This window comes from Oncorhynchus nerka, linkage group LG13 (genome assembly GCF_034236695.1).
Source record: "Oncorhynchus nerka isolate Pitt River linkage group LG13, Oner_Uvic_2.0, whole genome shotgun sequence".
Lineage (NCBI taxonomy): Eukaryota > Metazoa > Chordata > Actinopteri > Salmoniformes > Salmonidae > Oncorhynchus > Oncorhynchus nerka.
Window position 1 is genome coordinate 78,262,669 of NC_088408.1, and position 27,295 is coordinate 78,289,963.

General features: G+C 39.7%; 1 protein-coding gene across 1 annotated transcript in view; it reads right to left on the bottom strand.

The window, feature by feature from the left end:
• Positions 1 to 27,295, bottom strand: part of LOC115140216 (polypeptide N-acetylgalactosaminyltransferase 9) — a 115,622-nt gene that overhangs the window by 34,214 nt on the left and 54,113 nt on the right. The window contains exon 5 of the mRNA XM_029678422.2: positions 23,166 to 23,283. Within this exon, the coding sequence (XP_029534282.2) occupies positions 23,166 to 23,283 (118 nt within the window). The remainder of the gene's footprint in view (positions 1 to 23,165; positions 23,284 to 27,295) is intronic.

The following is a 27,295-nucleotide window of genomic DNA, read 5'->3' on the forward strand; positions in this document are numbered from 1 at the left end:
ATTGACCTGGTGAATCCAGGTGAAAGCTATGGTCCCTTATTGATGTCACTTGTTAAATCCACTTCGATCAGTTTGGATGAAGGTATAAGGACACAAGGCGAGACCCAAATGCAGACACAGGAAGCAGATGGTTGAGCTCCGATATTTATTAATCCAAGGGGTTGGCAAAAGGTAGGTCGGGGACAGGCGAGAGTTCATAAACTGGGTCAGAGTCCAAAACAGTACCAGACAAAGGGCAGTCTCGATGTCAGGCCAGGCAGGGGTTCAGTAACCAGATCCGAGTCAAAACAGTACAAGGGGATAGGCAGGCTAGAAGACAGAACGGGCAGAGAGGTCAGGCAGGCGGGTTCGGAGTCAGGACAGGCAAGGGTCGAAACCAGGAGAACTAGAACCAAAGGAGACTGGGAAAAAATAGGAGCAATGAAAACCGCTGGTTGGCTTGACAGACAAGATGAACTGGCACAGAGAGAAACAAAAGGATATATACACAAAGGGTAATAAGCGACACCTCTAGGGGGTGGAGACTATCACAAGGACAGGTGAAACAGATCAGGGTGTGACAGAAGGGGAGGAGACCGGTTTTGTCTTGTCTTCCCACACACCTGTTTTCAATCCCAATCATTACCTGTTGTGTATTTAACCCTCTGTTTCCCCTCATGTCTTTGTCAGAGATTGTTTTATGTCAGGTGTTGTTTTATGGTGAATAGGTGCGTGACGGGTCCTCGTACCCATGTTCGTTTATGTATGTACGTGTTTGGAGCATGTTAAGTGGATTTATATTAAAAGACTCCATTTACACTCCGTTTGACTCTCCTGCGCCCGACTTCCCTGCCACCGATACACACGACTCTGACAAACACATCATCAACACCCCTGGAGTCATGGAAGGAAAATTGGTTTGAGTCTATTTGGGATGAGAGACCAGAGAGAATTAGTTTAATTATTTATTCAAAATGATTCATAGGTACAGATTTCAAGGGCTACAGGGCATAATCGTTATATTCTTTTGGCCTGTTGTTTTTAGGTATTGGGACAATCAGTGACTTCTCCCATGAGTCTGGAATTGTCCCACTGTTCAGTGACAGCTAGAACACCTTCTAGAATGGAAATGCGAGCTCGTCTGTGCATGCGTGAAGTGCCTTGCTGCTGACGCCATCTGGACCATATGATTTTCGTGGGCTTACACATTGAAAGTATTGCTTGACGTTATTCACAGAGATCTTTATAGCAACAGCTGGTATGCCGTCTATACTGGCCACTTTCTGCTGTGATGTAAAATCACACATGTCAAACCTACAATAGAAACTGTTCAAATCATTTGCAAAAGCAAAGGTCCTACATGATCATAGAATGTCTCTTTGGTTTGTAGACTGATGGTTTGCAGCCCTTGCCAGGCTTTCCTACTGTCTTTCTCCTTGAAAAGGTTTTGTAATTTGTCTTTGTATGGTATCTTGCACTCCTTAATTTAGCTTTTAAGTTGCCTCTGAATATTTTTCCTTTCCTCTTTACTGCCACCTGATTTAAACACTTTTGTTCTGGTTGAGAAGCTCTTTTAATTCCTGAGTTACACACAGTTTATTATTGGGGAAGATGTTAAATTTCTTTAGGAACTACATATCCTAATGTTAGAAAGCACAATATAAACTAGATATAGGCAACTGTGGGTGGGGTAGGCTAAATAATTTAAATGGAATAAGCTTAATTAAAAGAATAATGATAATGGAAACTAAATATTCAAGGCAAAGCCTGCCCAAAGCTTGTGGCATAGCGAAATTGGAGCCGGAGAGAAGGCCAACATTATTTTTTAAACTGCTCAATTATGCTATGCGCCTCCCTCCACACTTGCACACTTACATTCTCTGGCATTCAAAAGCAGCCATGCTTTAGTCTAACAAAGAACTGAAAATCATATCAATGGATGGAATCAGTGAATGAATGGCTGCAGCAACCATTAAATGGTCTGACAAGCTGCATAATAAATTAGGCCTAATTAATCAAATCAAATTGTTTTTGTCACATGCGCCGACTACAACCTTGTAGTGAAATGCTTACTTACAAGCCTTAACCAACAACGCAGTTTTAAGAAAAATACAAAAAAATGAATAAAGTAACAAATAATTAAAGAGCAGCAGTAAAATAACAATAGCGAGGCAATGTGCGGGGGCACTAGTTAATCAAGGTAATTGAGATAATATATGCATGTGGGCAGAGTTATTAAATTGACTTATGTATAGATAATAACAGAGTAGCAGCAGTGTAAAAGGGGGGGGGGATTGCAGGTAGTCTGGCTAGCCATTTGATTAGATGTTCAGTAGTCTTATGGCTTGGGGCTAGAAGTGTTTTAGAAGCCTTTTGGACCTAGACTTGGCGCTCCGGTACCGCTTGGTGTGCGGTAGCAGAGAGAACAGTCTATGACTAGGGTGGCTGGAGTATTTGACAGGGTTTTGGGCCCTCCGACACCGCCTGGTATAGAGGTCCTGGATGGCAGGTAGCTTGGCCCCAGTGATGTAATGTTGCCGTACGCACTACCCTCTGTTGTGCCTTGTGGTCGGAGGCCAAGCAGTTGCCATATCAGGCAGTGATGCAACTAGTCAGGATACTCTCGATGGTGCAGCTATAGAACCTTTTGAGGATCTGAGGACCCCATGCCAAATATTTTTTCATCCTTCTGAAGGTTGTCTCCTGACCCCTCCTGTCTCAGTCTCCAGTATTTATGCTGCAGTAGTTTGTGTTGGGGGGCTAGGGTCAGTTTGTTATATCTGGAGTACTTCTCCTGTCCTATTCGGTGTCCTGTGTGAATCTAAGTGTGCGTTCTCTAATTCTCTCCTTCTCTTTCTTTCTCTTCCTACTACCTGACATGATGACTCCTTGCTTTCCCCAGTCCACCTGACCGTGCTGCTGCTCCAGTTTCAATTGTTCTGCCTTATTATTATTCGACCATGCTGGTCATTTATGAACATCTTGGCCATGTTCTGTTATAATCTCCACCCGGCACAGCCAGAAGAGGACTGGCCACCCCACATAGCCTGGTTCCTCTCTAGGTTTCTTCCTAGGTTTTGGCCTTTCTAGGGAGTTTTTCCTAGCCACCGTGCTTCTACACCTGCATTGCTTGCTGTTTAGGGTTTTAGGCTGGGTTTCTGTACAGCACTTTGAGATATCAGCTGATGTACGAAGGGCTATATAAATAAATACATTTGATTTGAAATAAATTTGAATAGGCTTTGTTGTGCCCTATTCACAACTGTCTTGGTGTGCTTGGACCATGTTAGTTTGTTGGTGATGTGGACACAAAGGAACTTGAAGCTCTCAACCTGCTTCACTACAGCCCCATCTATGAGAATGGGGGCGTGGTCAGTCCTTTCCTGTAGTCCATAATCATCTCCTTAGTCTTTATCACGTTGAGGGGCGGTATGCAAATTGGAGTGGGTCTAGGGTTTCTAGGATAATGGTGTTGATGTGAGCCATGACCAGCCTTTCAAAGCACTTCATGGCTACAGATGTGAGTGCTACGGGTCGGTAGTTATTTAGGCAGGTTACTTTAGTGTTCCTAGGCACAGGGACTATGGTGGTCTGCTTGAAACATGTTGGTATTACAGACTCAGACAGGGAGAGGTAGAAAATGTCAGTGAAGACACTTGCCAGTTGGTCAGCGCATGCTCAGAGTACACGTTCAGGTAATCCGTCTGGCCCTGTGGCCTTGTGAATGTTGACCTGTTTAAAGGTCTTACATCAGCTGCGGAGAGCGTGATCACACAGTCGTCTGGAACAGCTGATGCTCTCATGCATGTTTAAGTGTTACTTGCCTCGAAGCAAGCATAGAAGTTATTTAGCTCGTCTGGTAGGCTCATGTCACTGGGCAGCTCTTAGCTGTGCTTCCCTTTGTAGTTTGTAATAGTTTGCAAGCCCTGCCACATCTGGGGCGGCAGGTAGCGTATTGGTTAAAGTGTTGGACTAGTAACCGAAAGGTTGCAAGATCGAATCCCTGAGCTGATAAGGTTCAAATCTGTTGTCCCCCTGAACAAGAAAGTTAACCCACTGTTTCTAGGCCATCATTGAAATTAAGAATTTGTTCTTAACTGACTTGCCTAGTTAAACAAAGGTTAAAAAAAATTTAAACATCAGGAGCGTCGGAGCCGGTGTAATTGGACAAAATAACAATTATCTTGTTTGAACGACTTAGTATCTAGTTTGAAAGACTTAGTATCTCGTTTGACAAAATATTTGTATTTTTCAATTAAAACAAAACTAAATATCCTTGGGATGTTCAGTCGACATTCACTAACATTTTGTATAGAAAATCTGTAACAACCACCACAGAACATTCTCCCAAAGTTCTCATCAGGTTTTCAGGTAATAACCAGTAATTAGTTCTGTGAAAGTTCCCAGAACATTTGTTTGGGCATGGAAAATGTTCTCATATGTATGAAACATTTGCCGGTCGTTAAAAGAACATTCCCATAACACATCCCATAACACATAATTTGTTCTTTAAAAAGGTTCCCAGAATGTTTCGTTAGGTTGTGGGAACTATCTGAGAACAATGTGGGGACAACACAAAAGATATGTTCCTAAAACACAAACTGTCCATTTTGTATAACATGAATGTCTAGCAACCCAAAGGTTGCGAGTTTGAATCTCAGACAACTTTAGCATTTTAGCTAATTAACAACTTTTCAACTACTTACTACTTTTTAGCTACTTTGCATGTTAGCAAACCCTTCCCCTAACCTTTTAGCTATCCCTTCTAATCCCTAGCTTAATATCTTTACCCACCTAGTTAGGATTTGTACTATATCATACAATTTGCAAATTTGCAACATATTGTTAATTTGCCAAATTTGTAAGTTGTATGGTTTATTACACAAATTGTAATTTGTAACATATCATACGAAATGATTGATGGACATCCACAAATTAATACGTAACATATTCTAAATGGAGTGTCTCAGATTTACGTACAGAATAATACGAAATGCTCTGAGACCAAGTTACCCCCACACCGCTAGCGTGAGCGAGTGTCTGCGTAGCCAATCGCTAAAATAGAACTTGGTTCTATCTGAGATGCTCCAAATGATGCAAATCCCCTCCTAACTGTATCAGGAACATACAAACCCATGTGTTTGCTTCAAAGATGAATGAGGATACTCATACTAACCACACTAACCTTACTATTTGTGATGTAATTTGAGTATGTAGTATGCTTATTGGTTATAGTATGGATATAGTTAGTATGCCAAAAGTTCCCAGATGCCGTACTACATTAGTTAAAATACGAAGTGTCCAAGCAGTGGACAATATTTCTGTGCTTTTCGGGCCCATAATGCAAATCTATAATGCAAATCTGTCCATCTGTAAATAGCACACCCAACTACCTTATCCCCATATTGTTCTATATTTTTTTTGCTCTTTTGCACACCAGTATCTCTACTTGCACATCTATCACTTCAGTGTTTAATGTCAAATTGTAATTATTTCGCCTCTGTGGCCTATTTATTGCCTTACCTTCCTAATCTTACTACATTTGCACACACTGTACATAAACTTTTTCTATTGTGTGTATATAGGGCTGTATCACCGCCTGGTACGGCAACTGCTCCGCCCACAACCGTAAGGCTCTCCAGAGGGTAGTGAGGTCTGCGCAACGCATCACCGGGGGCAAACTACCTGCCCTCCAGGACACCTACACCACCCGATGTCACAGAAGGCCATAAAGATCATCACGTACAACAACCACCCGAGCCACTGCCTGTTCACCCCGCTATCATCCAGAAGGCGAGGTCAGTACAGGTGCATCAAAGCTGGGACCAAGAGACTGAAAAACAGCTTCTATCTCAAGGCCATCAGACTGTTAAACAGCCACCACTAACATTGAGTGGCTGCTGCCAACACACTGACTCAACTCCAGCCACTTTAATAATGGGAATTGATGTAAAATATATCACTAGCCACTTTAAACAATGCTACTTAATATAATGTTTACATACCCTACATTATTCATCTCATATGTATACGTATATACTGTACTCTATCATCTACTGCATCTTTATGTAATACATGTATCACTAGCCACTAAACTATGCCACTTTGTTTACATACCCTACATTACTCATCTCATATGTATATACTGTACTCGATACCATCTACTGCATCTTGCCTATGCCGCTCTGTACCATCACTCATTCATATCTTTATGTACATATTCTTTATCCCTTTACACTTGTGTATAAGGTAGCAGTTTTGGAATTGTTAGTTAGATTACTCGTTGGTTATTACTGCATTGTAGGAACTAGAAGCACAAGCATTTCGCTACACTCGCATTAACATCTGCTAACCATGTGTATTTGATCAAATACATTTGATTTGGACTTGATTTTGTGTTATTGACTGTACGTTTGTTTATCCCATATGTAACTATGTGTTGTTTTTGTCACATTGCTTTGCTTTTTCCTGGCCAGGTCACAGTTGTAAATGAGAACTTGTTCTCCACTGGCCTACCTGGTTAAATAAAGGTGAAATAAAAAAAATTAAATAAAAAATTCTTCAGAAAATGAGCGTGACTTCACAACATTTTCAGATTTAAAAAAAATATGCAGACAAAGTGACGAGAGCGGATTCAAATTCATTGTTTGAACTAATTATGACAAATGTTTACAAAATATTGAGCAATGTAATAAAGTAATGCCTTTTCAAATAACAAGTAATCAATGGACATTGTTAATGAAGTCTTAAGATGTTTAGCTAGTAATTTGTTAGCTATGCTAACAAGAGAGGAAGAAGTTGCATATCAACAGCATCAACTTCCGGTGGATAGGTGAAGCGCTAGTACACAACTGAAAGGATACCATTCGTTTACACTATACTAAAATGAACTAATAGCATGTAGCATATACTCATTAAGTATATAGTATACAGTATGTTAGTATGGGTTTTCAAACATAGCTTAGGTTTCCCTTTTTATCTGTGGATTAATTGTCGGAGTAACGAAACACAATTTTAATGATCTACAAAGAACCAGCTAGAAAGGGGACCATTTGCATGATTAGGTAAAATAACAACCCAATGTCTCCCAGGACAAACTGCTAGCAACACCTATCTAGCTTAATGTACATTAATATTTCATGTGTTTCGACCTGTCCCAAAATGTATATAGTTGGTTTTAGTATTTTAACCTGCGTGTCATGATCCCGTCTAGTGGGAATCGACAAAATCAACTCATATTCGCATGCACACATGTAGCCATGGTGTCAGTCTGAGATCTTCAGAAGTTTGGCTGAGGTCCTGCAGACTTAATTTTCTGCCTCATCTTACTTGACCGGCAGCTGACTAATTTGACACGACAGTGTGGGAAATTGTCCAGTATTAGTAACTAATACAATGGACAATGTCAGTCCTTTCCAGTGACTGTAGAAGCTGCCTGGGGGGTCAGAGTTAAGCTCTAATATTTACTAGTCATGTTAGCATGGATGGCGAGACAAAGGCAATGTACCGAGGTATGACCCAAGGAGACCTCCGGTTACTATAAACTTTTATAGCCAAAAGAAAACATACATTTTCCATAACTACTTTACTGATAGTCACCTGTAAATAATGTAAAATGCACACCTTTTGAAATTGGTAACAATTTATAAATACTTTATAAATGTGGGTATATACCACTAAGTGTCTATGTTCCACAAAGGGAGGTTTGCAATCAACCATATGGTTATGAAAATATATACCTTAGACTTAGATAATGTACTTCTCCCATTGACAATCCCACAAATCACAAAATTGACATTTCTGAGTTATAGCACTTGAAACATTCAAAAGTCTATACAGATCTCCCCTATATCGCATAGAGTACATTTCTCTGATTAGCATATACAAAGGTCTGGTAACAGTCAAGTTTCTCTAACACAGCGGCTCCTAATCCCTTTTTGTCTTGTAATATACAGTACCAACTACAACAGTACCTAGACAAATGTGAATAATCTTGTGAAACCAATGAATCCAACTATTATAGCGTTAACCCAGTTTAACTTCATGACACAGAATGGGACTAGCCACGAGCCACCAGTGATTCCTGACTCATCGTTGGGAGGGAGACTGCCCTAAAGGTCCTTATTTCCATTTCTGCCACGGAGCTGCAATTTTGTGAAAAATGTTGCGTTAAATTAGAGTGAAGCAACAAATGGATGAGGGAGGATTAAAAGGGATTGGGATATCTTATTGCTTTTTAACAAAGCCCCGTGAATCCCTCAACAGCTTTACTGTCAGAGCCTTACAGAGATGTACACTACAACGCAGAGCGGAAATATTCACAACTATAAGAAGAAAGACTTGCATCTGTGGGCTTGTTTTACCACTTGACTTAATAAGCTCTGTGTATGCTCAGTTGTGTTTTAGGAATTTGTGTCTCTGTCTCTGGTCTTAATTGAAATTATGCTCACTGGTTTCTAGACCCAGGAGAGATCTCCTCCTTTTAACATAAAATATGAAAGATTTGCCCATTTCAAAGACATAGCAGGAAATCCTGACCACAAAGTGATATCTTCTCCCATGAAGCTGTTTTGCTTTGTAAAGAAAAATCAATATCCCTCACATCCGTTTCTTGTATGCTTTTCTGACAGACAGTGTGACTTTGAAGACTAATTCAATTTGAGAACCCCACTGTGCAGTGTGGACACCTAGCATTCAAGGCACGGTTGTAATCACTCCTCCATGCAAATCACATATACTGTACATGTATTGATTCAGTATGTGGACATGAAGAACAAAACATTTTAAAAGGAACTTAAAATCTTTCCCTCAAATGTTCAGTACGAATAGTAGAATAATTAAACATATCCTCTATAACAGAGAGATGGGCCATTTAAAAAAATAATAATAATTGCTACACCTTGGTTTGAGCATAATTCATTTGGCCTACACCCCCCCACTGGTGTTTTTGTCACTATTTACAGTACCAGTCAAAAGTTGTCACACCTACTCATTCAAGGGTTTTTCTTTATTTTTACTATTTTCTACATTGTAGAATAATGTTGAAATCAAATCAAATTTGATTTGTCACATACAAATGGTTAGCAGATGTTAATGCGAGTATAGCGAAATGCTTGTGCTTCTAGTTCCGACCATGCAGTAATATCTAACAAGTGTGACAAGGGGTGGTTTGTTGTGTTTTTGTCCTTTCTAGGGTTTTTGTATGTTTATGGGGTTGGTACTAGTCTAGGTCTTTTGTATGTCTATGGTTGCCTAGATTGGTTCTCAATTAGAGGCAGCTGTTTTTCGTTGTCTCTGATTGGGAACCATATTTAGTCAGCCATATTCCTTGGATAATTTGTGGGTGATTGTCTATGTATTAGTTGCCTGTGTCTGCACTTATTCTATATAGCTTCACGTTTGTTTTTTTAAATATTTTTTTTATAGTTCGTTCAGTGTTCTTCCTTCATTAAAGAAGATGTATTCAAATCACGCTGCGCCTTTGTCTCATCCATACAACGAACGTGACATAATCAAACAATTTCACAACAACTACCTTATACACACAAGTGTAAAGGAATGAATAAGAATATGTACATAAAAATATATATGGATGAGCGATGGCCGAACGGCATAGGCAAGATGCAGTAGATGGTATTGAGTACAGTATATACATTTGAGAAGAGTAGTGTAGGGTATGTAAACATTATATAAAGTTGCATAGTTTAGTGATACATTTATTACATCCAATTTTTTATTATTAAAGTGGCTAGAGATTGAGTCAGTATGTTGGCAGCAGCCACTCAATGTTAGTGATGGCTGTTTAACAGTCTGATGGCCTTGAGATAAAAGCTGTTTTTCAGTCTCTCAGTCCCATCTTTGATGCACCTGTACTGACCTCGCCTTCTGGATGACAACGAGGTGAACAGGCAGTGGCTCGGGTGGTTGTTGTCCTTGATTATCTTTTTGGCCTTCCTGTGACATCGGGTGGTGTAGGTGTCCTGGAGAGCAGGTAGTTTGTCCCCGGTGATGCGTTGTGCAGACAGGATGCTCTCGATTGTGCATCTGTAAAAGTTTGAGTGTTTTTGGTGACAAGCTGAATTTATTCAGCCTACTGAGGTTGAAGAGGCGCTGTTGCGCCTACTTCACCACGCTGTCTGTGTGAGTGGACCATTTCAGTTTGTCTGTGATGTGTACGCCGAGGAACTTAAAACTTTCCACCTTCTCCACTACTGTCCCGTCGATGTGGATAGGGGGGTGCTCCCTCTGCTGTTTCCTGAAGTCCACGATCATCTCCTTTGTTTTGTTGACGTTGAGTAAGGTTAGTTTCCTGACACCACACTCTGAGGGCCCTCACCTCCTCCCTGTAGGCCATCTCATCGTTGATGGTAATAAAGCCTACCACTGTAATGTTGTCTGCAAACTTGATGATTGAGTTGGAGGCGTGCATGGCCACGCAGTCATGGGTGAACAGGAAGGCATCACAACTATGAAATAACACACGAAACATGTAGTAAACAAAAAAAGTGTATACATTAGCCACCCTTTGCCTTGATGACAGCTTTGCACACTCTTGGCATTCTCTCAACCAGCTTCACCTGGAATGCTTTTACAATAGTCTTGAAGGAGTTCCCACATATGCTGAGCACTTGTTGGCTGCTTTTCCTTCACTCCGCAGTCCGACTCATCCCAAACAATGTCGATTGTGTTGAGGTTGGGTGATTGTGGAGGCCATTTCATCTGATGCAGCACTCCATCGCTCTCCTTCTTCGTCAAATAGCCCTTACACAGCCTGGAGGTGTGTTGGGTCATTGTCCTTTTGAAAAACAAATAATAGTCCCACTAAGTGCAAATCATATGGGATGGTGTATCGCTGCAGAATGCTGTGGTAGCCATGCTGGTTAAGTGTGTCTTGAATTCCAAATAATTCACAGTGTCACCAGCAAAGCACCCCCACACCTCCTCCTCCATGCTTCACGATGGCAACTACACATTCAGTGATCATCCGTTCACCTACACTGCGTCTCACAAAGACATGGCGGTTGGAACCAGAAATCTCAAATTTGGACTCATCAGACCAACGGACTGATTTCCACCAGTCTAATGTCCATTGCTCATGTTTCTTGGCCCAAGCAAGTCTCTTCTTATTTTTGCTGTCTTTTAGTAGTGGTTTCTTTGCAGCAATTTGGCCATGAAGGCCTGATTCATGCAGTCTCCTCTCAACAGTTGATGTTGAGATGTGTCTGTTACTTGAACTCTGTGAAGCATTTATTTGGGCTCCAATCTGAGGTGCAGTTAACTCTACTGAAATCCTCTGCAGTAAAGGTAACTCTGGGTCTTCCTTTCCTGAGGCGGTCTTCATGAGAGCCAGTTTCATCATAGCACTTGATGGTTTTTGCGACTGCACTTGAAGAATCTACTTGACATTTTCCACATTGACTAACCTTCACGTCTTAAAGCAATGATGGACTGTCATTTCTCTTTGCTTATTTGAGCTGTTCTTGCCATAATATGGACTTGTTCTTTTATCAAATAGGGCTATCTTCTGTATACCACCCATACCTTGTCACAACACAACTGTTTGGCTCAAATGCATTAAGAAGGAAAGAAATTCCACAAATTAACAAGGCACACCTGTTAATTGAAATGCATTCCATGTGACTACCTCATGAAGTTGGTTGAGAGAATACCAAGAGTGTGCAAAGCTGTCAGCAAGGAAAAGGGTGGCTACTTTGAATAATCTCAAATATATTTGGATTTGTTTAACCCTTTTTTGGTTACTACATGATTCATATGTGTTATTTCATAGTGTTGACGTCTTCACTATTATTCTACAATGTAGAAAATAGTAAACATTTAGAAAAACCATGGAATGAGTAGGTGTGTCCAAACTTTTGACTGGTACTGTATGTTATACTCATGCAACACCATGGTTAACAGAATCAGAATTAGTCAGACCATCGTCTAAGCTCTTGAGAATGATTAGAATACCCGGCAGCATCATCGTAATGTGTTGCAATGCAAAGTTAGTGTGTGTCTACCCTGCCCCTCCAAACGGTAAACCTGGACCTATGAGATGAGTGACTCTCTCTCTCTCTCTCTCGAAAATGTATAGTTCAAACCAGGACATCTCAGGGATGTGATGCTGCTCTTTCAACTCTACTGTCAAAACATGCAAAGCAATTGAATCCCCTGCTTCTCCTTGGTAGTCCCTCTTGATTGTACTGTAGTGAGTTTATTTGTGAAATGTCTAGCATACTTGCGGATTCCTCCGTTTTTTGTGTTACAGTAGATTAGGTGTCAAAATAATGTATATCTTGTCAAACACATCGAACACCACCCAATTAAAGATAAGTTAGTAAAGTTAAGTAAGTATGGTAAATTCAGACAGAGTTGGGTGGTTAATAAGCTTAACTTTTTCGGGGCATAACTGTCTGTCTGTCTGTCTGTCTGTCTGTCTGTCTGTCTGTCTGTCTGTCTGTCTGTCTGTCTGTCTGTCTGTCTGTCTGCCTGCCTGCCTGCCTGCCTGCCTGCCTGCCTGCCTGTCTGTCTGTCTGTCTGTCTGTCTATCTGTCTGTCTGTCTGTCTGTCTGTGTGTCTGTCTGTGTGTCTGTCTGTCTGTCTGTCGAGTGCTACATTATGTTTTTGATACCCACATAACCATGGCAATCTTCAAAAGGCTGTCGGATTCAAGAATTTTAAAGTCTTGAAAATAAGCTGCATGGGCTGTTAGGGGATAAGTTTGCTTTTCAAAACCTGTTTCACCATAAATTACTGGCAGATTACTGTTACAGCACTATACCCTATAAAACAATATAAACTCAGTCCAATTATATGTGCCCACAGACACTACAATGCAAATTCTAAACGTGTTTTAATGCTATCTGGTTTTAAATGAAACAGTGCATTAAAACAACTTTGCATCATAATTACTGCTTATGTAAATTCATTGCTAATCACTTTGACAGAGTACACAAAAGCTGCCCATATCTATACCGTATTTACTTCAATATTAACTTTAAGAACTGGGACAGCCACATTTTGTAAACTCACACCATTGAATGAATGGAGCATTAAGAGTCCCTATATGGTATTATAAGAATAAGAAAGCTATATATCACTGTAGTTCCTATTCTCCTCTCTGTCCTCCCTCCTGTGACAAGTGGTGAGGTAGTGAGGTACAACCTACTGTAATGAAGCATAGAGTAAATACCTCTGTCCATTAATCCCTAGCAGATTGATTCATGCCCTCTAAATAATGCATGTATTGAAAGGGACAAATGCTTGATCAATATGGTATGGTCTCCCCCATTGTTACCTTTGCACTGTGCCTATTGATGAAAAACGGATCTTTCCTCCCATGTCCTCTCGGTTAAAGGACTGTATTATGTGAGAATTAATCATTCATGTAATGGAGAGATGAGCCAGTGGAGGAAAGGAAGAGATACAGTATATCTGTAGTCGATATTTGATATACGACACAGATCAGGTCTCCTGTTGCAGTGATCTCTCACACTAATGTAAATATTTCTCATCTATCACTTTCTTCTCCCAAGGCTCATCATGTCTACCTTCAAACCATGATGTAGTATAGCCAAATGATCAAATTCCCTCAGCAATTGGCTCAAATCAGTCCTATTTTTTGTAAGTGGTCTGTTTGTTTTAGTGGGCCCACATATGGTCAGCCACTTCGTCATTTGCTGCCTGATGGACGTGGGCCTCCAGGTGATTTAGCTTTAGCAGCGGCTGGAACTGGAATGGCTGGTTACCACAGATGGCTGAGGCTTAATGTGGGCTCATAATGACAGGGCTGAACTTTTCAAGGTGACTCTCTCTCTCTTTGTTGTGGATGTGAGGATACAGAGGAAAGCAAAGCAAACACCACTACAGAGAGATCTCCTCTACTCTTCGATATTATGATTGTGTACCCTCTTCCCAGTATGAACTCTATTGTGATTTTGTAAACATCATAGAGCTATAACACTATTTAATTCTGTGGTCAACATGAACTGTGGTAAGTGTAGTGTGAGGACATCTTGAAATGTGTAGCTAACAACTATGTACCACCACCACCATTGCAAAAAGACTTGTGTTTTTGATAAAAGGAACTATCCTCTAACAATCCATTTGGCAGTGTCGGTCTCCCGAGCATAGAAGGAACATTTGCTGTAAAAGGAACAAACAGTGGACAAACTAGCCACAGCATCTGAAAACAACAATTCAAATCGGTGAGTGTTTTACCTGAAAGCTTTGGCATTACCCAAGTTCAATAGTGTACCAATCTTTGTCTGGTTTTCTTTAACTATAGAAATGTTTGAAGTTTCAAGACACAAACTCCCTCCAATATGTTCAACTGTAAAAAAAAGAAACAAAAAAAGAACACAAGTCTAGTTAAAGGCCTGTGAATTCCCTTTTCTACTGTCTGGATTCCCTTTTCTACTGTGTGGATTTCCTTTTCTACTGTGTGAATTCCCTTTTCTACTGTGTGAATTCCCTTTTCTACTGTGTGAATTCCCTTTTCTACTGTGTGGATTCCCTTTTCTTCTGTGTGGATTCCCTTTTCTACTGTGTGGATTCCCTTTTCTACTGTGTGGATTCCCTTTTCTTCTGTGTGGATTCCCTTTTCTTCTGTGTGGATTCCCTTTTCTACTGTGTGAATTCCCTTTTCTACTGTGTGAATTCTCTTTTCTTCTGTGTGGATTCCCTTTTCTACTGTGTGGATTCCCTTTTCTACTGTGTGGATTCCCTTTTCTACTGTGTGGATTCCCTTTTCTTCTGTGTGTATTTCCTTTTCTTCTGTGTGGATTTCCTTTTCTACTGTGTGGATTTCCTTTTCTACTGTGTGGATTCCCTTTTCTACTGTGTGGATTCCCTTTTCTACTGTGTGGATTCCCTTTTCTACTGTGTGGATTTCCTTTTCTACTGTGTGGATTTCCTTTTCTATTGTGTGGATTCCCTTTTCTACTGTCTGGATTCCCTTTTCTACTGTGTGGATTCCCTTTTCTACTGTGTGGATTCCCTTTTCTACTGTGTGGATTCCCTTTTCTTCTGTGTGGATTCCCTTTCCTCCCTTTTCTACAAGTACGTGAAAATATCCTGCCAAACAACAAACCCTGAAAGTGAAGCGGCAGGAGGGTATCCTATCTTTTGGGTAGGAGAGGACCCAGCTGAGTTGAGCGATGTCCGTCTCCTCTCCAAATTTGTATTGATGTTTCTGGAGTTTTAATTAAGCAAATTCCCTCTCAAACTGAAGTGAGATTATGACTATATGCCAGGGATGAACCAGAGCCAGTGTGGATACGGTAGAGGGGCTTTCAGGAAATTATTGTGTAAGTTTTTTGTTAAATACATGTGAAATGGCTTGGGTTGGTTGAATTAATTGGATTGTCCCAAGAGAAGTGCCCTGGTGGGATCACTCACAGAAGGTTTAGTTAAATTGGGGCTGAGTAAAACCTGAATTCTTGAAGAAAACCCTGCAGAGCGCATAGTGCCTATATACCAATAAGACCATTTAGGTGGGAACTAACCTATAAAGAATGTCTGTTTATCATTTATTTCTAATGTAACAGAGACATATTTGATTTGTATCTACAAATTCATAAGTAGGTATTTATACTCCCTGTAACTCTTGATAAACCCTTTACAAATACATGCAGTGTCACTCTTGACCCCTTGATATATTCTATGCATGTATGTACAGTACCAGTCAGTTTGGACACACATACTCATTCAAGGGTTTTTCTTTATTTTCACAATTTTCCACATTGTAGAAGTTTCTTCAACTGCAGTTGTGATGGTGTGGGGGTGCTTTGCTGGTGACACTGTCAGTGTTTTATTTCAAATTCAAGACACACTTAACCAGCATGGTTACCACAGCATTCTGCAGCAATACACCATCCCATCTGGTTTGCGCTTAGTGGGACAATCATTTGTTTTTCAACAGGACAATGATCCAACACACCTCCAGGCTGTGTAAGAGCTATTTGACCAAGAAGGAGAGTTATGGAGTGCTGCACCAGATGACCCGGTCTCCACAATCACCCGACCTCAACCCAATTGAGATAGTTTGGGATGAATCGGACCGCAGAGTGAAGGAAAAGCAGCCAACAAGTTTTCAGCATATGTGGGAACTCCTTCAAGAATGTTGGATAAGCTTTCCAGATGAAGCTGGTTGAGAGAATGCCAAGAATGTGCAAAGCTGTCATCAAGGCAAAAGGTGGCTACTTTTGAATAATATAAAATCTAAAACATATTTTTATTTGTTTAACACTTTTTTGGTTACTACATGAATCCTTTGTGTTATTTCATAGTGTTGATGTCTTCACTATTATTCTACAATGTAGAAAATGGTAAAAAATAAAGAAAAACCCTTGAATGAGTAGGGCGTGTCCAAACTTATGACTGGTACTGTATGTATACTGTAGCTGAGGGGACATGAAGAGCGATGTTGTGGTCTCATGAGATGCTTTATCAGCAAACAATAAGTGAGAGATGGAAAAACCATGACGCAATAAATGTGTATTGACACCTCTGGCAGAATTCATAATTTCTATTCCTTCTTGACATTGTTTTCTCTTTGCATACTCAGCCTCAAGGTAAGCAATATTTTAATGTCTGACACCTGGGTATGGGTTTCAAATTACACTCATTTGTAAGTCAATGTAAACTGCATAAAAAATAAACGACTTTAATAATATTTTATTGGAAGTGCTGCAATGGCATCGATAATCAACATCATTAATATCTTGACTAAATTACCTACATTTTACACATACTGAGATAGATTGGCAAACTGTGTTATCAAGGTACTTTAGGTAATTTAGCCATGATATTAATGTTGTTGATTATCGATGTCATTGCAGCTCTTCCAATAAAATATTAGTATTAAAGTAGCTCATTTTTGATGCAGTTCACTCTGACTTACAAATGAGTGTAATTTTAAACCCATACCCAGGTTATGTACTGAAACATTTACTTTAACGTCAATAGTCAATGTATCTTATTGTTTTTACACATTGACTACCTCTCTTGTATCGGTCTTTTCCTCCTCTTCTCTCTAGTGTAAATACATCTCTATACCGTACATGGAAAAAATCCAACAAGATCTTATACTTCTGATCTTGATACCCTCCAATGCCCTTGTTTTATTCATCTACTGCTATCTCAAGGTCTCCACAATCACACAAAACACCACTGTGGCCTATGAACCCAGCACCAGCTCATCTCAACATCTCTCTATCTTAACCTTTCTCTTCTTTTAAAGAGGCCAGCACCTAGGTGCCAGCCCAGAAAACCCTTTTATATGGAGTGTAGAATGCACAGTAAATTACAATACTACACAACCTTTGGCTGTGAACTTGGCCTTACATCCACACCCGTGGTGAAATGGTCCTGGGCAGCAGGCAGCTACTGAGAGCTGCCCTGGGTAATTGTTAAACATGTTCCTGTCAATCACGCCTATTCCAAATGGCAACTCTCCCTCCCTTTCTCTCTCTCATTGTCTCTATATCCATTCATTCATTCATTCATCCATCCATACATTCATCCACCCATCTCTCTCTGTCTCTCTCACTCACCAGTTTCAATGAGTAGGCCTTGGAGACATAATTGCTCCCGATCTCCATTCCATTAAAGGAATATACAAAATGTATGGCGGTGAAGCAAAGCTGAATGTTATTCAGCCATTCATATACAGTACCAGTCAAAAGTTTGGACACACCTTCTCATTCAAGAGTTTTTCTATATTTGTACTATGTTCTACATTGTAGAATAATAGGGAAGACATCAAAACTATAAAATAAAACATATAGAATCACGTAGTAACCAAAAAAAGTGTTAAACAAGTCAAAATATAATATACATTTGAGATCCTTCGAAGTAGCCACCCTTTGCCTTGATGACAGCTTTGCACACTCTTGGCATTCTCTCAATCAGCTTCATGAGGAATGCTTTTCCAACAGTCTTGAAGGAGTTTCCACATATGCTGAGCACTTGTTGGCTGCTTTTCCTACACTCTATGGTCAAACTCATCCCAAACCATTTCAATTGGGTTGAAGTTGGGTGATTGTGGAGGCCAGGTCATCTGGTGCAGCACTCCATCACTCTCCTTCTTGGTCAAATGGCCCTTACACAGCCTGGAGATATTTTTTGGGTCATTGTCCATTTGAAAAACAAATGATAGTCCCACTAAGTGCAAATCATATGAGATGGTGTATCGCTGCAGAATGCTGTGGTAGCCATGCTGGTTAAGTGTGCCTTGAATTCCAAATAAATCACAGTGTCACCAGCAAAGCACACCATCACACCTCCTCCTCCATGCTTCACGGTGGGAACCACACATGCGGAGAACATCCGTTCACCTACTCTGCGTCTCACAAAGACATGGCGGTTGGAACCAAAAATCTCAAATTTGGACTCATCAGACCAATGGACAGATTTCCACCGGTCTAATGTCCATTGCTCGTGTTTCTTGGCCCAAGCAAGTCTCTTCTTATTATTGGTTTCTTTAAGTAGTGGTTTCTTTGCATAAATTCAACCATGAAGGCCTGATTCATACAATCTCCTCTGAACAGTTGATGTTGAGATGTGTCTATTACTTGAACTCTGTGAAGCATTTATTTGGACTGCAATCTGAGGTGCAGTTAAGTCTACTGAACTTATCTTCTGCAGCAAAGGTAACTCTGGGTCTTCCTTTCCTGTTGCGGTCCTCATGAGAGCCAGTTTGATCAAAGCTCTTGATGGTTCTTGCGACTGCAAAGTTCTTTAAATGTTCCATATTGACTGACCTTCATGTCTTAAAGTAATAATCAACTGTCGTTTCTCTTTGATTATTTGAGCTGTTCTTGCCATAATATGAACTTGGTCTTTTACCAAATAGGGCTATCTTCTGTATACCACCCATACCTTGTCGCAACACAACAGATTGGCTCAAACGCATTAATGAGGAAAGAAATTCCACAAATGAACTTTTAACAAGGCACCCCTGTTAATTGAAATGCATTCCATGTGACTACCTCATGAAACTGGTTGAGAGAATACCAAGTGCGTGCAAAGCTGTCATCAAGGCAAAGCGTGGCTACTTTGAAAAATCTCAAATATAAATATGTATTTGTATTTGTTTAACACTTTTTTGGGTACTACATGATTCCATGTGTCATTTCATAGTTTTGATCTCTTCAATATTATTATACAATGTAGAAAATAGTAAAAATAAAGAAAAACCCTAGAATGAATAGGTGTGTCCAAACTTTTGACTGATACTGTACATGCAGGTATACAGTTGAAAGTTTACATACACTTAGGTTGGAGTCATTAAAACCTCTTTAGGCTGGGGGGCAGTATTTTGATGTTTGGATGAAAAACATGCCCAAAGTAAACTGCCTATTTTTCAGGCCCAGAAACTAGAATATGCATATAATTGGCAGATTAGGATAGAAAACACTAAGGTTTCCAAAACTGTCAAAATATTGTCTGTGAGTATAACAGAACTGATATGGCAGGCGAAAACCTGAGGAAAATTCATCCAGGAAGTGCTGTTTTTCTGAAACTACTCTTTTCCATTGCAAGCCTATCCTCCATTTAAAGGGATATCAACCAGATTCCTTTCCCTATGGCTTCCACAAGGTGTGAACAGTCTTTAGAAATAATTTCAGGCTTTTATTCTGAAAAATGAGCGAGAATGATCACATTGCGTCAGTGGATAGCCAGATGTCCTCAGATTTGTGCGCTCGCGCGCCAGGAGCGAGACCTTTCCTTTCTCTCTTCTATTGAAAAGGCTACCGTCCGGTTGAAATATTATCGATTATTTTATTGCTTTTCTGACTTTCGTAAACCAATCTACTTTGCTGCTAGCTGTTTCTAATGTTTTGTCTGCTGAGCTGTCCTCACATAATCACATGGTTTGCTTTCACCGTAAAGCCTTTTTTAAATCTGACATGCCAACTGGATTAACAACAAGTTAAGCTGTGTTTTGGTGTATTGCACTTGTGATTTCATGAAAATTAAATATTTTTAGTAATTTAATTTGAATTTGGTGCTCTGCAAATCACCGGATGTAGACGAAAATGATCCCGCTAAAGGTTATTAAAACTCGTTTTTCAACAACTCCACAAATTTCTTGTTAACATACTAAAGTTTTGGCAAGTCGGTTAGGAAAGATACTTTGTGCATGACACAAGTCATTTTTCCAACAATTGTTTACAGACAGATTATTTCACTTACAATTCTCTGTATCACAATTCCAGTAGGTCAGATGTTGACATACACTAAATTGACTGTGCCTTTAAACAGCTTGGAAATTTACAGAAAATTATGTCATGGCTTTAGAAGCTTCTGATAGGCTAATTGACATCATTTGAGTCAATTGGAGGTGTACCTGTGGATATATTTCAAGGTCTACCTTCAAACTCAGTGCCTCTTTGCTTGACATCATGGGAAAAATCAAAAGAAATCAGCCAAGACCCCAGGAAAAGAATTGTAGACCTCCACAAGTCTGGTTCATCCTTGGGAGCAATTTCCAAGCACCTGAAGGTACCACATTCATCTTTACAAACAATAGTACGCAAGTATAAACACCATGGGACCACGTAGCCATCATACTGTTCAGGATGGAGACCCTCGGTCTCCTAGACTAGAAATGAAAGTACTTTGGTGCGAAAAGTGCAAATCCTTCCCAGAACAACAGCAAAGGACCTTGTGAAGATGCTGGAGGAAACCGGTACAAAAGTATCTATATCCACAGTAAAACAAGTCCTATATTGACATAATCTGAAAGGCCGCTCAGCAAGGAAGAAGCCACTGCTCCAAAACCGCCATAAAAAAGCCAGACCACGGTTTGCAACTGCATATGGGGACAAAGATCACACTTTTTGGAGAAATGTCCTCTGGTCTGATGAAACAAAAATAGAACTGTTTGGTCATAATGACCATTGTTATGTTTGGAGGAAAAAGGGGGACGCTTGCAAGCTGAAGAACACCATCCCAACCATGAAGCACAGGGGTAGCAGGCTTATGTTGTGGGGATGTTTTGCTGCAGGAGGGACTGGTGAACTTCACAAAACAGATGGCATCATGAGGAAGGACAGTTATGTGGATATATTGAAGCAACATTTCTAGACATTTCTAGGCAGGAAGTTAAAGCTTGGTCACAAATGGGTCTTCCAGTTGGACAATGACCCTAAGCATACTTCCAAAGTTGTGGCAAAATGGCTTAAGGACAACAAATTCAAGGTGTTGGAGTGGCCATCACAAAGCCCTGACCTCAATCCTACAGAACATTTGTGAGCAGAACTGAAGAAGCGTGTGCGAGCAAGGAGGCCTACAAACCTGACTCAGTTACACCAGCTCTGTCAGGTGTAATGGGCCAAAATTCACCCAACTTATTGTGGAAAGGCTGTGGAAGGCTACCCAAAACGTTTGTCCCAAGTTAAACAATTTAAAGGCAATGCTACCAAATACTAATTGAGTGTATGTAAACTTCTGACACACTGGGAATGTGATGAAAGAAATAAAAGCTTAAATAAATAATTCTCTCTACTATTATTCTGACATTTCACATTCTTAAAATAAAGTGGTGATCCTAACTGACCTAAAACAGGGTCTTTTTACTTGGATTAAATGTCAGGAATTGTGAAAAGCTGAGTTTAAATGTATTTGGCTAAGGTATATGTAAACTTCCGACTTCAACTGTATATTATCTCAATATCCTGTTTGTTTAATGATAATGTATTTTATTTTCTTCACACAATACCAGAACTAAAGAAAAGGTTTGAAATAAAAATACTGTTCGTGTAAGTTTTATGGTGAAAGACAAAGAGAGACTTATGCCGATGTTTGTGACATTGGTGTTAAGTTATTATTACATGACTCAAGGAGAGTGCAATTACTTTAGGTTAGCACAGTGCAAATGTCAGACCTGACACAAGTCATCCAACTGAGCAGAATAAGAAAGTGGAGTACATCAGTATAGAACACACACTCTAGTGGGTTTGTTATAACACTACTTAGTGGCCTTGTCTGAATGAATCTCCTACCCTATGAACCCACCCAGTGGCATGGTTTGCTGCGTGAAGACAGGTCCGGTGAATAACACAACACAGTTAACCTTGAAGACTGAAATTTGGGATGGCACACCGAATACTGAAATAACCATTAGGAGCAATGAGGAAGGTGACTGTTCACTGGAATTAAACCTAAAACAAACAGTTACTGCATAATGAGACATGGAGAACATATTATTGTCTGAATGCCTCTTACTATTTGGGGGGGAAACCTTGCTATTGATGAGGATATGGTATGCTAGTCCACTTGGAATGATGAGGACTCTGAGACGGTCATTAGCTACTATAACACTGCCTTCAGGTTCATCTGAGGGGTTGAGTTATCAATAAACCAACCAGGATCTATCCTCTCGCCTCTGGAGTCAGTTTTCAAAGGCTACAGATACCCTTCTGAAGCACCATTCAAGCATTCTGAAGATTTTGAAATGAAAGTGATGACATTAAATGAAGAAGGATCTTTCAAGCATTTCTCATTTCAATAAGCAGAGAGTGAGTTTAGATTCAGAGTACTTCCACTTGGCTGAGGAGAAACATTTTCTGAATTTAAACGCTACCAATTCTTCAACCAAGCCGCCGCTCACATGAAGCATTAAATTCAACTAAAATCAGCTGCAAAGATTTTGACATTTTCAGTATAGGGCTTTAAGGCCTTTGGGTTGACTGAATATTTATTTGCATTAAGGGTTTTCCCTCCTATCTGAGAAACTTTCTGACTTTGCAGAGTTTAAACATTTCTCTGTTGATGCCTCTGGGTATTGAATCTTAAGCTGTAACCCTTAAGCCTAAAAAAAAAAATAAGGAAACTTAATCATGAGCCATTCCAAAGACGGGAAAATATATTTCATAAATATTTTCACCAGTGACTTAAGTGATCCGGAGCTACTGTACCTAATATTGGATTTGTAATGACTGCTAGTGTTCCAGCACACTAGCCTTTCCTTTCCACCTAGCAATCAGAACCCAAACCCACTAGCTTTAGCAGAATAGACTCATAAACAACCCCAACTTTTCTAATGGCATTTCTAACTACTTTTTTTGTGTGGTTATGATGTAATACCTTCATGTTGTAACTTCTCAAAAATAAATGTTTCCATTTGAGAATAGGAAAGGAATTTGATAAGCAGAATGAATCAGTGTTGTTGTACTCACCCGCATGCCAAGCTCAATGTTCTCGCCTCCATAGACTTCCATGCCAGGATCAAGGAGGCCAATCTCACTAAAGTATTCTCTGTCCACCACAAAGGAGCAGCCGATCATAGCTGGTGTCCTAGATGAAAAGAGAGAGGGAAAGAGAGGGGGAGAGGCTTTCAAAAACTGTGTTCATTCCCCTGTCATTGTCTTGATCAGCTTCAGTGACAAACCTTTATACACCCACTGTGCATTCTGTTGATTAGAGCCTTTACTTAAACAACAGGATTCATAATAATGTTTATAATCACTGCACACAAGACAGTATGCACCCCGGGCTACATTGCAGGCCGATACACGATTGACTTGAATTTATGTAGTTTCCAAATCTATGCAGAATTAACCTTGGAAAGCCCTTTGAATAACAATGCATTTTATATGTGTTGCTATAAAAAATAATTAACAGAGGACACCAGTGTTTTCTCTTAATTTTATATTTGCATGTGATGTACAAGTGTACTCAGACATGAATGTGTTTTGATAAATCTACATTCTGTAAAAATAGCACAGGCTCAGGGTTTGGCATGTCTTTAGATATGCATTTCTCCATGGGTGTCACTGTTAAAACATCAAAAGGACCAACTTCCAGAGACATCCTCATAATACAATGTAACTAAGTATACAATAAAGCTTTTCAAGAAAGATTGCTTTAGGGACATTTGAGGGGTATGAGGGGGAAGCTATGATGGGACAATGTCCTCTAGTAAATATAGATGACACTGTCAGAAATGTCAGGAAGTTTCCCCTTGGAACACACACACACATGCCATGAGATAGCCGTCTGTGATGGCCTGAGGATAGAATGGGTCACTCTTTTCCACTCCACCCTGCTCTCCCTCTCAAGGTCTCTAAAGTAGTTTTATTTCCGGGACTACTGTCACCATAGGCATGCTTTTACTGGCTTTATCCATGGAACTTTAAAGTGCTCTGTGACAAAGATGTCATACGTTATATAGAAATATAGCTGTCCATGTTGTGTGATGGCACGCATCGTTAAAAGGCTTCTTTTCAATCTGATCAGCGTTTAGCCGTTATTTACTGCAACATTGTGTCTGCAGTTAGTACACCATACATGAACATGCACAGTGGAGAGTGCAGTCCACTACGACTGGGCCTACAATAAATTAGTGGAAGGAGGTTATTGGAGAGGAAGGATGAAGAGGAGACTATGATTTCATTGATAATATTCAAAATAATGTTGTTTTAGGGCTATCAAGGATGCTGTGCATGTATATATTTGTATGCATATAGTTGTGTTTAGACGATAACTGCAGTAGTTTCTTTTTCACAAAATAATCTGCTTGGAGTGTACTTTTTGGAATTATTGTGGGGGAAGAAAGAAAGAAAGACACACACACACTCAAAAAACAACCAAAGCATGTCTAATTCTCTCATCAAAAATGCTTTGTCTCCACTTCCTACTGCACAGTCAGTTCTCTATAGATATCTGGCAAAAAAAGCTCACTTTTCCAATGTACACACTGCTTACACACTCATCCTCTGTAGGGTTTTCACCTTCAATTCTTATTACATTTTCAGACACTCTTAGTAACCTGACAAATTTTATAAAAGAGACGTGTTTGCTTTTATATTGAATGTGTCCAAATACATTAGTACCATGGCAATCGGTCTCAGCTCTGAATAGCCATAGATCTATTGTTGGTGGGCAGAGAGCTTGAGGAAACAAGTAAAGAAATTATTTCCAAAATGGATCCAAATGGCTGACACACTACCTGCCACTTTAGGCACACTGTCCATTCATAGCAAAGTATCAATAACAGGACCACAAATAGCAAACAGCACCTGCAATTTTTGCTGGCACATTTGCAAGGCACATTTTGGAAAGACAATTTATGTCTAACTGGCAATGCATAGTTCGGTTGTAGGCAATTCAAATAGTGATAAGCAAAATAGCATAGCCGTATTGTCAGATCAGCCTGTTTGAAATCTTCCTTAAGAGGGTAAGGCTGATTCTTATCTTGTCTCTGCTGTCGCTCTTGGTTGGCTCCTGACATTGTGTGAAATTACAATCATATGGTAATATGCTTTAATGCCTCAACAAGAAGACAAATGGCCCATAAGTTCAGCAGTCACCTCCAGTGTTCAGACACAGCATTTGGGGTTATATGAATAATTAATTTAATCTCTGTATGACCTGATTTACCAAGTGTGTGTTTCGACCTTGCCCAGCCAAACATGTCTGGAGAAATATGACTGTTTCTGTGTGATGTAGAATATATGATATAACACTTTAATCGTGAACATATTAATTAAGCAGTAATACATGAGAGGACATGTGTTATGGCATTTTTATCACAACAGGCTACCTGTATTATTATATTATAATTAAGTCTACGATTTGATAGAGCAGTCTGACTGAGCAGTGGTTGGCAGCAGAAGGCTCGTAAGCATTCCTTCAAACAGCACTTTATTGCGTTTGCCAGCAGCTCTTTGCAATGCTTCAAGCATTGCGCTGTTTATGACTTCAAGTCTATCAACTCCCGAGATTAGACTGGCAATACTAAAGTACTTATTAGAACATCCAATAGTCAAAGGCATATGAAATACAAATGGTATAGAGAGAAATAGTCCAATAATAACTACAACCTAAAACGTCTTACCTGGGAATATTGAAGGCTCATGTTAAAAGGAGCCACCAGCTTTCATATGTTCTCATGTTCTGAGCAAGGAACTTAAGCGTTAGCTTTTTTACATGGCACATATTGCACTTTTACTTTCTTCTCCAACACTTTGTTTTTGCATTATTTAAACCAAATTGAACACGTTTCATTATTTGAGACTAAATTGATTTTATTGATGTATTATATTAAGTTAAAATAAAAGTGTTCATTGTTCATTCAGTATTGTTGTAATTGTCATTATTACAAATATATATATAAATATCGGAAGATTAATCGGTATCGGCTTTTTTTGGTCCTCCAATAATCGGTATCGGCGCTGAAAAATCATAATCAGTCTACCTCTAGTTCCAACATCTAGTGGAAAGCCTTCCCAGAAGATTGGAGGCTGTTATAGCAGAGAAGGGGGACCAACTCCATATAATTGCCCATGATTTTCAAATGAGATGATCTACTAGCCACATACAGTTCAACTGTATGTGGACTTTAAAAAGCTAGATTCTTTCTCAAACGATACATTTTTCAACAAAACGTGATTCTACATTCACTAACACTTGTTGTCCAGTGCAATCGTAGGTATTCTCTGGTCGTTAGTTCTATTCATATTGAATGCCATGTGAAGCAAAACTAACCAAGGCTGGTTGATAGTTCCAGAACTTTGCTATGGTAAACAAAAAATGGTTGCTATGAACTTCCCCCCTGTTAGCTAGCCAACAACATAGCTAACACAATCACTTCAGACTAAAGCTGGAAAGACAGCAAGCTAGCTGCATTTTGTTTCGTTTTGCCTTTTTTTCTATTGAAATGTCTTTGTATATATCCATAAAAAGTATGCTGATTCACGATTTCGACTGACTGTGAAAAGCTGGCTCTCTGTCTCCTCCCGACTTCCAACAATGTTTCACTTTTGAACAATGTTGCAAATGTCAGAGATAATGTCTAGATGCGTTTTACAGTGGAGATCAAGTTCATAAATTGCATGGCTGGACAGTGCATTTGTAAAAGTAGTAGTGCGTTGCTAGATAACGACAGAAAGGATGGCACGTTTAATGAATGATCAGCCATGTGTAAATTGTCTATTATAAAACTGCTTGTTTGGATCCTGGATGAATTGGACGATCAGCGTTCCAAGGCGTGCTGTATAAGTCATCACCAGACACTCCGATGCTTGCTAACAGTTCCATCTGAAAATGAACACTGCGCCTCCATAAAAATACTGTCCGAATCATCTCTTGTATTTATCTCAACACTCACATGAATTCCCCTTGCTTCCAGCTTAAGCATTTGGTTTGATACAGCATGGTTAATATAAGCCTAGCTGTCTGCCTGCCTCGGAAACAATGTTTCACTTTTGAATTTCGATTTCTGTAGCGAGTACTATACATAGAGTGAATCGTGCCGACCAGACAACTTTTTTTTCTGAGCCAGTCGAAATCAAATCCAAGTAAATAC